The sequence below is a fragment of the Panthera uncia genome (assembly GCF_023721935.1).
Source record: "Panthera uncia isolate 11264 chromosome C1 unlocalized genomic scaffold, Puncia_PCG_1.0 HiC_scaffold_4, whole genome shotgun sequence".
NCBI classification, from domain to species: domain Eukaryota; kingdom Metazoa; phylum Chordata; class Mammalia; order Carnivora; family Felidae; genus Panthera; species Panthera uncia.
In genome coordinates, this window is record NW_026057585.1 from 34,375,471 (window position 1) to 34,390,286 (window position 14,816).

The 14,816-nt window shown below is 41.0% G+C and overlaps 1 protein-coding gene across 1 annotated transcript in view; it reads left to right on the top strand.

The window, feature by feature from the left end:
• The first annotated feature begins 273 nt into the window (after positions 1 to 273).
• MCOLN3 (mucolipin TRP cation channel 3) overlaps positions 274 to 14,816 on the top strand; it is a 28,451-nt gene continuing 13,908 nt past the window's right edge. The window contains exons 1-5 of the mRNA XM_049618487.1: positions 274 to 577; positions 4,903 to 5,070; positions 9,835 to 9,988; positions 11,613 to 11,697; positions 11,777 to 11,873. Of these exons, the coding sequence (XP_049474444.1) occupies positions 350 to 577; positions 4,903 to 5,070; positions 9,835 to 9,988; positions 11,613 to 11,697; positions 11,777 to 11,873 (732 nt within the window). The 5' untranslated portion in view covers positions 274 to 349. The remainder of the gene's footprint in view (positions 578 to 4,902; positions 5,071 to 9,834; positions 9,989 to 11,612; positions 11,698 to 11,776; positions 11,874 to 14,816) is intronic.

Below are 14,816 nucleotides of genomic sequence, written 5' to 3' on the forward strand. Positions count from 1 at the left end.
CTACCTTCTAAAACCATTACATAGGCTTGCAGGTCACCCTGTTCTAACTACCTCTGTCACGGAATGAGGCAGAAAGTGTATACGTACATATATACATGTACATACAATCATTTACTAATAGGAGTAGCCCTTGAGGGCAGTAACTTTCAACCAGGTGAAAATTTACTTAGTAATTGAAACAAAATTCTAATTGATTCTGTAAATATCTAAAGTGCCCTTTAGAACAATGGTGCTTATTTGAAACCAGATCTTTTGTTTGGGCTTCTTCAACTATCCTGTGATAGCAAAGAATATAAATTTATACCTTTACTTATAGAATGTAAATAGTTTTTTTTTCCTCTCCCTAGAGATGGCAAATCCCGAGGTTGTAATCAGTAGCTGCAGCTCTCAAGAAGAGGAAAATCGCTGCACTTTTAACCAGCATACATCGCCCTCTGAGAAGCTTCTGTTAGAAGACCAGATGAGGCGAAAACTCAAATTTTTTTTCATGAATCCTTGTGAGAAGTTCTGGGCTCGTGGTAGAAAACCATGGAAGCTTGGCATACAAATTCTAAAAATTGCGATGGTGACTATACAGGTAAGCATCTCAAATCATGAGTTTAGTGAAGGCCTCTTTTAGTAACAAAAAGGAGCATGGACAGTGGTTTTTCATAACTTTGAACTGTATGTATAATGGAGAACAATAAATTAGGAAACATACAATCTTAAACCCTTCTCCCTTCAATATTTGTGAAAGAAGACTTTGGGTTTTTTTTTTTTTTCCCTTAATTATTTTCCTTCTCATCTTTCATTAAATTACAATTTTGGTCACAAAATGGAATCAGTTTTTAGGAAAAGAAGATTTTAATATTCGGTTTCCAATAGAGAAGCTGGAGGTTTTTAAATCATCCATTAAAACTAGCTATTGCCCAACCAGAGGATTCTTTACCCTCCTAGTTAGTTTCCTGGGGATTTCTCTCTTTTCAGAAATTTCAAAGGTTTCTGTTAAGGCAAGTATCTGGATTCTCACAGCCCTGTGATCATGGGAACCCTGTGATCATGGGAACCCCAACACTGAGCAATGTGGAAAAATGTGGAGTTAACTAAAAATGAGTGGCATACACAGTGAAATATGAGACTTCAATTTAGCAGAGTTTGAATCTCATTTCCTCGTCTTTTGTTGACATTTTTGGGGAAAACCATATTATGCAATTCTTTTTTTTTTTTTAACGTTTATTTATTTTTTTGAGACAGAGAGAGACAGAGTATAAACGGGGGAGGGTCAGAGAGAAAGGGAGACACAGAATCCGAAACAGGCTCCAGGCTCTGAGCTGTCGGCACAGAGCCTGACGCGGGGCTCGAACTCACAGACCGTGAGATCATGACCCGAGCCGAAGTCGGATGCTCAACCGACTGAGCCACCCAGGCGCCCCTGCAATTCTTTATATATACTGGTTATGATTTACTCTTGTGAAGATATATTTTCCTACTCGTAAGAGTAATGATCTCTCCTTAAAAGCAAAAGAGCAAAATTAAAAGCAGATATTAACAGGAAAAATAGATGTGATAGGTTTATTTTTACTAATACTTAACTTGGTGAAAAAATGCATATGTAAATAAATAACAAGTATTCAAGGAAAAAAAACTTTAAAGCCCTGAAATGACTAATCTTAACTGATTGTTGGGCACAAATGCTTAAGGTTAGAAGCTAAGGGGATTTCTACAATCATATGAAGTTGGTAGAATTTTTGCCTAAATTTCTCACACTTGTGTTATGTAAATGAAACTAACATTTGAGTGACTACTCTCTCCCAGGACATTATTTCATTTAATTATAATAACACTCCTATTGGATAAAAACTAGCATCCTTCATTTTACCGAAGAGGAAACTGATGTTTATAGAGTTTTTAAAAAGCCACATGACTAGTCAGTGGCAGAATCAAGAGTTTAGAGGCAGGTGCTTGCTCTCTCTAATATGTCACCATCAAAATGGGTGTTCAATTCTCCATATAATATTTGGCAAGTTGGAATTGAAATTCTTCCAGGTGATAATACAGTGCATCACAATAGTGAAAATTTTTATCTGTGTTGTTTCTGATAAGTAGAGGGAAAAGCCTGTGTCAGATGAACATGAATATCTTCTACTTAGTATGATTGTTACCACTTGAGTGTTTGCTATATTGGGGGCTAAGCATCATCATGTTCAATTCTTAAGTCAGAGGTAAGTAGTGGTATCCCTATGTCACGGATGAGAATATTGAGGCTTCCTGAAGTAAAATTGTCATAGTCAGGAAACTAGAAGAGGAGAGCTGAGAGTCAACTCAGGTTTTATTCTAAGACTTGTGTTCTTAATTACTCCTAAATCTTTTAGGGAGCTCATCTAACCATCCTGTTTCCTAGGGTGCCCAAGAGGAAAATTGACCAATGGTTTAAGATGTTAAGCCTGTTAGTAATACACATATAAAAGGCATTTAGGGACGTTCTTAAAAGGAACTGAGAGTTTTTCTTAATTGTGATGTTTCCTCAATCTGTACTGCAGCAACCAAGCAGAGGTGACGTAAAAACTTTGTGACTGAGCAAGTGTGACTTGGTGACAGATTCCCACTTTTCAGGGGAGAGAAGGTGGTCTTTCTGTTCACTTGGAGATTTTGTGTCTGCAGCAACAAAAGAAAGGTGTCTTTGATGACAGGCACCCTACTAAAATTTTCCCTTTCCCACTACCTGGCTTAGTCTCTGAATTACAATGGCTCTCTCTCTGCCATGGGTGCACTTTTGAGGGCAGGGACTGCTGTTTTCACATCGCATCCTCTGGACCCAGCTCAGTGCTCACGTGAGGGAGGTACTCATGTATTTGACTGCATTGGCAATTGGTCTTTAGGAATTCTCTGGAGGCTTTTCAGTCATCAGCTTCATTAGATGTAAAATCCCTAGAACATCAAGCTGTCATCTTATTGGGATTTAAATAGGATACTTGGCTTAAAGAGGCTCTTCAGAAACGCAAGTCCAGTTAGGTGGAGAGCACTGACATATGTGGGGTGTAGGACATACATCATGAGGAGAGGTGAAAAGAGAAAAGATTTGTGTGCTTTACTTTTCCCCAATAAGACCCTGGACTACTTTGTGTAACATGCCAGGGTGACTAGAGCTTGGATTTAGTCTGTTGGACTTGGGTTCAGATTTTGGCTACACCCTTGCTAGTGATGTGACTTGAACAACATTATTTAACTTCTTTGCCTTTATGTCCCCATCTATAAAATGGGTATATTAGGAACTGTACTGTGGGATTCGTATGAGGAAAGTTCCTGGTATGGCACATAGGTGCTCAATGTTGTTCCCTTTTTCCATATAAAATACACCCTGCATTGCTCTGGGATCCAGAGTGTATGTTAGAGTGTATGTTCTAAAGTTACAGTGTGTGTGTTTGTGTGTGTATGTGTATGTGTGTGTCACAGAGTGAGAACAAGTGAGAGTGAGCAAGAGAGAGGACGTGCAAGAGAGCAAGAGACTGAGATGGTTTTGGAGGGAAGAGAGACTTTGAGTACATAAAGTTTCAGTTATGACTGAAAGAGATTATGTTAATACCACAGCAATGCAGTTAAACAAGGATTTTAAGCATGAATAACTGAGTTTCATATAAAACTCTGGTGTCAATCCTTCATGAATATGTAAGGAAGGATATGTTATATTAATATTCTTTAATTTAGAGGTCAGTCGAGAGGATATTTTTATTTTTGGTCTTATTGTCACAGTTTGGGTAATTAAATGGTGACAATTAACTGTAATAGCTTGATTGGAGGATTTAGACTTATTTAAGGTATTTCTTATATTGCATTGTACACCTTCTTCAAAACCTTCTTGATGTCCTGCATAAATCATTAAAAATCTTTAAAATTTTTTTTTTGTTTTTATTTTATTTTTGAAAGAGAGAGAGACAGAATGTGAGCAGGGGAGGGGGTAGAGGGAGGAAGACACAGAATCTGACACAGGCTCCAGGCTCTGAGCTGTCAGCACAGAGCCTGATGCGGGGCTCCAACTCACTGACTTGAGAGATTATGACCTGAGCTGAAGTTGGATGCTCAACTGACTGAACCACCCAAATGCTCGCCATTTAAAGATCTTTTACTTGCCCTGTAAGCCCCTGGACCATCTGCCTCCAGTTTTTCTGTTGACATTTTTTTCTTGGTGTTCCTTCGATTGGATTATGCTGGAATCCTCAATGTCCCCCACCAAAGTGCTAAGTTGTACTTCACCTTCTTTGTCTTTTCCCTGAGCTCTTCAAATGTCCTCACCCAAGTTATGCACATACTTCAGGGGTTTCCATCATTATTTCTTTCTTAAAGAAACTTTCCCATTTCTTTAGCCAGAGTGACCTAGCTTCTCTAAATTCCTAAACAAGGACTTCTCTGAAATAAAGCTTTTAGTGGTGGGGGCAACATCCTAAGTAAGATCATACATGAAAATGTGCAAAGCTACTTTCTTTCGTTTTATTTTTATTTAAAAACATTTTTTAATGTTTATTTTTAAGAGAGTGAGAGAGACAGAATGCAGGTGGGGGAGGGGCAGAGAGAGAAAGAGAGAGAGAGAGAGATGCAGAATCGGAAGCAAGCTCCAGGTTCTGAGCTGTCAGCACAGAGCCCAACATGGGGCTTGACCTCATAAACCGTGAGATCACAACCTGAGCCAAAGTTGGACATTTAACTGACTGAGCCACTCAGGCACCCCTATTTTCTTTCATTTTAAAACTAGAAGCCCACCTTCTCTTTAAGGTCAAATTAATTAACAGCTACAGAAACTTTAATTTCTATTGAATACATTCAGGATTAATTAAACATTGAATCTGGAATAAATTGGTCGTTATATGGAGACCTTTTATTTCATTGGGTTTTCAGCCTCTTTTCCTTTTTTTTTTTTTTTCTTTGAAGCTGGTCTTTTTTGGGCTGAGTAACCAGATGGTTGTAGCTTTCAAGGAAGAGAACACTATAGCATTCAAACACCTCTTCTTAAAAGGATATGTGGACCGAATGGATGACACTTACGCAGTCTACACGCAAAGTGATGTGTATGATCAGATCATCTTTGCAGTAAACCAGGTAAATCGAGTATGTGTGTTCCTACTTGGGAGAAAGAACAGCCCGGGAAACTGTTAGCAATGTATATAATAGAAACTGACATTCCAGTGTAGAAGGGTGAACATTTCTGTGATGATAGGTATAAAACCATTTTTAAATTATTTTTAAAAATCTCACCATCAATCTTCTATGAAACTAAAAATTGAGGAAAGCTTATTGTTTAGTGACAGAGAGGCAGAAACTTTAAAGGCTTCATTAAAATAATCAGAGCTAGGGGCTGCATGAGTGCTTCAAAGATTTAAAATTATTAACCGTGGCCCTGGTTGTAAGTACTCATTAAGTCTTCAGAGTTTATACTTTCAGGGGCTCTTAACCAATAATGAGAATATTAACTTTGCAGAGCATATGTAGCAACTAAGATCTGAAGGTTCATTTAAAAATTAAGTAAGGCCTTAAAGTCATACATGACAATGATTTTATTGTAACATTGATTAACTGCCAAAAAAAGTAAATTATTAAAGTGAAATCATGGCTCCTCATTATCTAGAGACAATCTCTGTACCATGAGGTAGCAAACAGCCAGAATGAAATATGTATTTACGGCACCAAGGCTTTCTGTCAATGGCCAGAAATCTATAGTAGTAGAAGGAGATTGAATAAGTTATTACACAGGATTCTGGATCCGTGTGAAAAATTCCTCTGTCAAGGTAGAGGTGCAGAGGTTAAGTGAGGACAGACGCCCAGCCCTGATTAAAGCCCTACAGAGGCCACAGCCACTTGGGGGCCCCATCGGTCAGTCCCACAGGTCACCTACCTTCCAGCCATAGTCCCACACACCACATTCCTGCCCCAGAGTCTCTGACTCCAGCTCCAGGGCTGCCCTTTAGCTGGACACAGTCCTACCACTTATCTCTGACCACCCAGCTCTCGCACAGACTTCCACAAAGAGTCTTACGAGGACAGCAAGGCAGTCCGACCACAGCATATCCTATAATGTTAGCAGGTCACCTGCAGCCCTGCACCTTGGATCTTTTATGTTTCAAGGTCTTACAAGGTTCAAGACTTACAAGTTTCTATGGTCAGGAGGTTCAGATCTTTAGGTAATTCCTGTGAGGATTGGCTCACAGACAGTGGGCACTCAGATGGGCCCGTACTTGTATGACTCGACTTCATGACCCCTGCTTGTTCTCCAGCTTTCCTTCTCATCACACCCCCACCTTGCAGGCACGCTGGTCTACTTGGGACCTTACTACACTCAATATCTTTTACCCTTCGTTTTCATTTAATGGACTTGTTTACCTTTTACACCTTCCCACCCCCAAAATAAAACTACCAATTTGGCTCAGAGTAGCTTTAGCAAGGTGTAATACGCTTATTTCCTCGAATAGAAAACAAAACCCTCAAAACTGACTATCTCTACATCATACTGTTTGCCCCCTACGTGTAGGACGTAATGCTACTTAACAGCATATGCAGCTTACTTTTATTACCGTGGATTTCTGGCTCCTTTTCCCAGTCCCATGGCCAATGGAGAGCTTGGTGCTGTAATTACATATCCTGTCCTAGCAGTTTACCATTTCACTGTGAAGAGATTAGCTCTCATAAATGAAGAGCAACTATTGCTCTTCTACTATAAAAGTGTTAGAATATTTTTTACCTTATCATGAATTTGACAAATATTTGAGCACTTACTCTATGCCTACTACTGTTTTAAGTGCTGGGGTTAGAGCAGTAGCCTTGATAAATTCCTTGCCCTGTGGAATTTACATTCTAATGAAGGAGGTAGATTTTTTTTTTAATTTTTTTTTTAACATTTATTTATTTTTGAGACAGAGAGAGACAGAGCATGAACGGGGGAGGGTCAGAGAGAGAGGGAGACACAGAATCGGAAGCAGGCTCCAGGCTCTGAGCCATCAGCCCAGAGCCCGACGCGGGGCTCGAACCCACGGACCGCGAGATCGTGACCTGAGCTGAAGTCGGATGCTCAACCAACTGAGCCACCCAGGCGCCCCTTTTTTTTTTTTAATTAATGTTTGTTTACTTTTGAGAGAGAGAGAGAGAGCATGAGCGGAAAGGGACAGAGAGAGAGGGAGACCCAGAATTTGAAGCACAGTCCGGGCCCTGCACTGTCAGCACGGAGCCCGATGCTGGGCTTGAACCCACGAACCGTGAGATCATGACCTGAGCCGAAGTTGGACGCTTAACCGATTGAGCCACCCAGGTGCCCCAAAGGAGGTGGATTTTAATAAGTTTAACCCAAACCATTTGATTTCAGATAGTAATGAGTGCTATGGAGTAAAATTAAGTAGCGCAAGAGGGTTAACAGTTTCTTCGAGGTGGTCAAAAAAGGCCTCTCTGAGGATTCGAAGTCTGGGGAAGAAGATTCCAGGCTGAAGGAGTAGCAACAGCAAAGGCTCTTGAAGCCAGAATACATTTAGTATGTTTGAGGAAATACAAAAGAGGGGAGTGTGACTGGGCTAGATCTCTTGGGGCTTTACAGGCCCTGAAAAGGAGCTTTGGAATTTATTCTCAGAGAGACCAGAAGCCATGGGAGGGCTTTCAGTGGGGGAGATACTCTAATATTAGCAAAGGCTAATATCTGTTCCCTCAAGTATTTAGCATCTGTTTTGTATCAGATAGTGTTTTTGATACATGGATACTACAGTGAGCAAATAGACAAAGTTGAGGAAGTCATATTCTAATAGGGAGAGACAGGCAGTAAATAAGGATACCGTTTGTCAGTTGGTTATAAGTACACATAAATGTGCTGTAAAAAAAAAAAAAAAGTAGCAGCAGCAGGCAGAGTGAATGGGTGGAGGTGGTCAGGAAAGGCCCCCCTGATAAGTGACAGGTGGGCAGGACAACCCAGAGTGTGGGGAGGCAGACTGCAGCCATCTCAGGGAGGAGCCCTCCAGGGAGAAGGGACAGCACGAACAGAGTCTGGAACAGGTTCATGTTTTGGGTATCACTGTCCTAACAGCTTTACGTGCATTAATTCACTTATTCCTGTAACAATTCTGTGCATTCTTTTTTTTTAAGTTTATTTATTTATTTTGACACGGAGAGAGTGAGCAATGGTCAGAGAAAGGAAGAGAGAGAATCCCAAGCAGGCTACACACTGTCGGCACAGAGCCCGACATGGGGCTCGATCCCATGACCCTGAGATCTTGACCTGAGCTAAAATCAAGAGTTGGATGTTCAACCGACTGAACCACCCACGTGCCCCAGCAGTCCTGTGAGTTCTATATGGAGACTGGACTGTGGTGAGAGGCGGACGGGAAGCAGGAAGACCACAGCAGTAGGAAGAGATTCAGTTTGTCAGGGTGAGAGGTGAGGTGGTATGGACAAGGCGATGAGAGGCAGTCAGATTTGGAAGATAATTTGAAAGTAATGCATGACTTTCTGATGGGCCGGAAGTGGAGTATGAGAAAAAGAGAGTGAAGAATCGGTTCTAAGTTTCGGCCTGTGAAGCTGATTGGCTTATGGAGTCACTGATTGAGAAGGGCATTTTCATGGAAGGAGCTGGTTTTTCTGTTTGCACGTTTGCATTTGAGATACCTCTTAGACACCAGAGGTGCCATGCAGGCAGATTGCTACCCATGTATGCATTTGGGTGGAAAGGTCAGGAGACGTAAATTTGGAAGCTATTGGCGTACAGATCTTGTTTCAGTGTGGGGCTGGTTGAGATCTCTTACCGAGAGAATGTGGGTGAACAAGTGGAGGACTGAATCCAAGGGTGCTCTGACAGCTAGAGGTTGGCAGGAACAGGATTCAGCAAAGGAGACTGAGACAGAGAGCCTGTGTCCCAGAAGTCTAGGGGAGAAGGCATCCTGCGAAAGGGAAGGCACTCGGCTACATCAAACGCTGTGGGAGGCTGAGTTAAATAAGAACAGAGAACCATGCCTCAGATCTGGTAAAATGCTGCTGGTGGCGGCCTGGACAAGGCCCAGCTCAGCATCTATCCCCCTAGGTCCAGATTACAAATGATCCTTTCACTGATTTTAGCATTTTCACATGCATTTTTATAGTAGAATTATTTATCTGTGTGTCCATCCCACTAAATCCAAGAGATGGCTACCATATCCCTATCTTCGTATCACTTCTTGTGCCAAACAGCATTGTTCATAGTAAACCCTGAAACCCTTTTTTCTTCTACAGAAATGCATTCAGAGTTTGAGTTGATGGTTATTCCAAAGTACCATAAGATTCTCATTGGTAAAATTACATTTGTTTGTTTGTTTAGAGGACTCCCAGGATGAGGGAATATTGCTGTGAAAGTGACTAAACTATTCTTGCAAAGATAAAGATGAAACTATTTTTTTAAGTCTTGCAAGTTAGCTTGGAACGACTCTATCCCCCTTCTTATATTAAAGCAGCAAAGCGGAACTCTGATCTTACGAGAAATAGTTCAAAGATAGTTTGTATTTACACTGAATGCACAGATCAGTTCCTGAACATAGTTCTTTAAAGAAGGAAAGAACCGCAGAGATGACGTGGGTTAAACCTTGAATTTTGTAGACAAGGAACCAGAGGCTCAGAAAGTTTGTGTCTTGCTCACAGTCACAGACATGAGACTTGAGCCCAAAACTTGAGTGCTTTTTCTGGCTGCTGTCCTGGTGCACATTAGCATGTCGCGTACTACGCATGTCAGTGTGAATGTGAGTGTCTCCATCCAGAAAGCAGGTTGGGATCTGCCCATTTCAGAGACGGGCTGGGTAGGGAATCATGGCTTCATTTCTGCCTGGCTGGTGAGTTCCCATTTTCTGTTTCTCTTTTCTGTTCAAGTACTTGCAGCTGCGCAGTATCTCGGTGGGGAATCATGCATATGAGAACAAGGGTACCGAGCAGTCTGCTATGGCGATCTGTCAGCACTTCTACAAGCAAGGGAACATCTGTCCTGGAAATGATACCTTTGACATTGATCCAGAAATGGAGACTGGTAATGTTCTGCAAAAAACTAGAGCTTCTATTTTTTAACTCCTTGATTTATACTTAAAGTTAGCAATTTTGTCTCTGAAAATGTTGATTTGGTCTGTACCGTTAGGTCATAGTGAGAAACTACATAGGGAGTTATCATGTGTCAGGTACCGTCCCAAGCCCTTTACTGTAACTCATGATTTTTTTTTTAAAAAAGCAACAACAACAGACCAATAAGGCAAGGTGTATTATTATCCTCATTTTATAGAAGACTAAAGTATGGCTCAGAGAGTTAAGTGATATATTCCAGATGGAGCTAGGAAGAGGCAGTGCTGAAATCTGACCCAGGCTGTCTGTGCTCTTAGCCACTATACCCTTGACCTGTATATACCACTGCCTCTTATGCTGGATAAGCCAGTTAAATAGACTTATACTATCCTTAGAAGACGTTGTACTTGCAAATTTGCAATGTCTGTAAAACTCCCTCCCCTCAACTGCACTTCACTATTTAGTATCTTTGTGGGTCATTTCAAGGAGAAACCAGAACCAGAGTTCAGAATACAGTGGCTTATTCTTTTTTTTTTTTTCAACGTTTATTTATTTTTGAGACAGAGAGAGACAGAGCATGAACAGGGGAGGGGCAGAGAGAGAGGGAGACACAGAATCTGAAACAGGCTGCAGGCTCTGAGTTGTCAGCACAGAGCCCGATGCGGGGCTCGAACTCACGGGCCGTGAGATCATGACCTGAGCCGAAGTCGGACACCCAACCGACCAAGCCACTCAGGCGCCCCTACAGTGGCTTATTCTTATTAGCAAAGTTCTATTTACAGTCTGTACCTAAAACATTAAATTTTCAAGTGCTTTTAACAACAGCCACTGGGAGGTTTTTTGGAGAAGGATAGTAAAGGATTACAGTACAGATTAGTGAAAACTTCTAACATGCTGTCTTCCCTTTTTTTTCTTAAGCTTATTTATTTATTTATTTATTTTTCAGAAAGAGAAAGAGAGAGCAAGCAGGGGAGGGGCAGAGAGAGAGAGTAAGAGAGAATCCCAAGTAGGCTCCATACTGTCAGTGTGGAGCCCAATGTGTGGATCCCTGCCGATGTGGGGCTCAAACTCATGAACTGTGAGATCATGACCTGAGCCAAAATCAAGAGTCAGAGGTTTACATGACTGAGCCACCCAGGTGCCCCATGTCTTCCTTTTTTTTTTTTTTTCCCCCTTAAGTATAGTCTAGTATAGAGGGGAAAATAGTATTTAAAAAAATAGATCCTTTAAACTTAGACAATTTTGTCTTAAGTACTCCAAATTCTTCAAACTTATGCTTAGGATACAAAAAAGGGAGAAGGGACTCAAAATTTAGGCTTCCAGATTCAGGAAGGAAGATAGCATTCTACAGAAGACTCATGAGACAGAATTCATGTCTTCTGCCCTCCACCCACTCCAGAAATGGTGCATCCACTCGTGTCTTGAAAAACAAATGATTCATTGTAACTAAGGGGTACTGACTTTTGGCTTTTAAATCTTAATTCAGAAGAATAGTAGAATCTGAATAATCTAGTCTTAAATGTATTATCCTTTCAAGATGCAGTTTTACTTATTTATTTTAGGCTATCTACAGAATGTTTTGTTCCTTTCTATGGCAGAATGTTTCTTTGTAGAGCCCGATGAACCTTTTCACATTGGAACACTGGAAGAAAATAAACTCAACTTAACACTGGACTTTCACAGGTGAGGGAGGCAGATGGGAGTATAACTTATATTTGTGTGTGCATGTTTTCACTGCACTAAAGGCTCCTCTGTTTCCTAGACTCCTAACAGTGGAGCTGCAGTTTAAACTGAAGGCCATTAATCTGCAGACCATTCGTCATCACGAGCTCCCTGACTGTTATGACTTTACTCTGACTGTAAGTGTGGGCTGGGCTGAATTTGGCCCCTGTCTGAAGGAAAACTGTTTGATTTAGTTACATGTTTCATCTGCTTGTATTGAAACATGATCAAATATATAGGATGTTTCCACTTGAGTGTGCACAGAAGAAGCATTGGTAGAGCTGGCTCTATTTTGTTGTGGTCATTTACTTGTTAATTATCTATCTTCTGTACCTCAGTGTAAGTTCTGTGAGGGGAGGGACCTTGCCTTGTTCAGTGCAGTGTCTCCAGTCCCAAGAACGGTGCCTGGCACAGGGTAGGTGTTCAAATACAAAAGGAGTAGAGACTTGTAGGTCCCGTGTAGTTGGCTCTTGGCAGTCTGTGGCTGTCTGCCTATGGCCATTGCCAAGGGTTCTTGCCGCCGAGTCTCCTCGCCATAGATGTGTGCACATTTTGCTTATTGGTCACAGTGCCTTCCTTGGGCTGCCTCTGAATGCGCTGGTTTCTCCCCCTTCGGCCCGTCTCTGTTCTGTATATTCCAGTTGCAAATGGCGCTATTAATGCTCTCTGGAGAACATAAGATGCCTGCCAGGAGTGTTCATTTCCTCATGAGGCTCGGGGTCAGTACCCCAGTGCTATCTGGGGCATATGCTGAACAGCATTTGATGCAGCTTGCCTTCACTCAATCCAGATTGCTATGACTTCAGCAATAGTTTGTACCAGAGCTGTGTCCATGATATTCAACAACTGGCTATGAGAAATCAAGTTTTTTAAAGAAATTTCAGAATGTAGTATCATTAGTCATTATGCATATCATTTAAAGGAAAAAGTGCAAATACTAAGACTATTTTGAGTTAGGCTACAAATTTTGATCCTAATATTAACCAGAAGGTTATGAATTTTCAATATTACTTGATTTTTTTTTTAAATCGAGCTATTATTTATCAACAGTCTTGTCTCTTCTTTCTCCTCTCTCTTACCACCTCCTGCACCACTCTTTTTTTTTTGTTTTTACTTTTTTTAACATTTTATTTATTTTTGAGAGACAGAGTGCGAGGGAGGGGAGGGGCAGAGAGAGGGAGACACAGAATCCTACATAGGCTTCAGGCTCTGAGCTGTCAGCACAGAGCCTGATGCAGGGCTCGAACCTATGAATAGTGAGATCATGATCCGAACCAAAGTCAGACAGTTAACTGACTAAGCCACCCAGGTGCCCCAGTCCTGTACCACTCTTGAACTGAGAAATGGTACTTTCAGAAGCTTTATAATCCTCAAGGCTCAGTTCAACTGACACCTTCTTCAGGGACCATTTTTACGATGCTTCAGTTAGGGACACATTCTATGCTCGCAACTCCAAAGTTTTATTTTTGGTTTTGTTTTTATGTTTTGTATGAGCTCACCCACCTTCTCCTTTGTTTTAGGATTGTCTAGATTTTTATCAACTCTGCTAGATTGAAGGCTCCTTGAAAGCAGGAGTCATTCTCCTAATTTTTTTCATCCCTCAAAGAACACAGTAGGTGCTTCAAATATTTGTGGAATGGATGAATGAAACATTTGTAAAGTGCAGACTCTTTCCCATGACTCAGTACAGTGGGGAGAGCAACCTGGCTGGTTAGTCACATGCAGACGTTATATTTTTGCCACTGTTGCAGATTCATCCCAAGCTGTCCCTGTGCATGGTGGATTTAGCAGTGTGTTTCACAGAACTGTGGTAGAACTTACACCCTATAGGGTAGTTTAACGATAAAAGCAATTAGTGCAACTTTATGGTTTAAGTAAACATGAACTGGGGCAGTATATGCCTAATTTAAAATGCAGGAGTTTTGGGGCGCCTGGGTGGCTCAGTCAGTTAAGCGGCCGACTTCGGCTCAGGTCATGATCTTGGGGTCCGTGAGTTCGAGCCCCGCGTCGGGCTCTGTGCTGACAGCTCGGAGCCTGGAGCCTGTTTCGGATTCTGTGTCTCCCTCTCTCTGACCCTCTCCGTTCATGCTCTGTCTCTCTCTGTCTCAAAAATAAATAAACGTTAAAAAAATAAAATAAAATAAAATAAAATAAAATAAAATAAAATAAAATAAAATGCAGGAGTTTTGGAATCAGGCAAGCCTAGATTTTAATTATAGCTCACCAGTTACTAGCTATGTAACTTTAGGCAAATTACTTAATTGGTTTGAGTCCTAGCTTTCTCGTTTGTAAAACAGAATTAATGCCCACCTACCTAACAAAGCTGTTGCCAAGACATCTATGTATCTATGTACCTATCTATCTAGTATACTGCATATATATGAGATATGTAAGGCACCTCCCTAAGTATCTGGTATATAACAGATATTTGATTCATGCAACAGCTATTTATGAAACCTTTCCTATGTATGTCTGTAATTTGGTTAAAATGTAAAAGCAGGGCATTAGCGTTCACTCATAGCAGTTTAGTGCATTCTTGCATCATGTGTTTTGAGGCTCTTTATTAGGTGCACAGGCATCTAGGATTCTTGTGTTAACTTGATGAATTGACTCTTATATCATTATGAAGTGGTAATTTTTACCTCAATATTAATTCTTTGCTTTAAAATCTACTTTGGTTGATGTGAATATAACCACTCCAGCTTTCTTTTAATTAGTGTTAGCATGGTATATCTTTTTCCATCCTTTTGATATTAACCTATTTGTCTTATGTTTAAAGAGGGTTTCTTATTAGGCAGCATAGAATTAATTCTTGTTTTTTTATCCAACTTCATAATCTGTACCTTTTAGTAGGAGTGCTTAGACCATTTAAATTACATGTGATTGGGGCATCTGGGTGACTCAGTCAGTTAAGCGTCCAACTTTGGCTCAGGTCATGATCTCACAGTCAGTGAGTTTGAGCCTCGCATCAGGTTCTATGCTGACAGCTCAGAGCCTGGAGCCTGCTTTGGATTTTGTGTCTCCCTCTCTCTGCTCCTCCCCCCGTCACTGTCTGTCTCTGTCTCTCAAAAATGAATAAA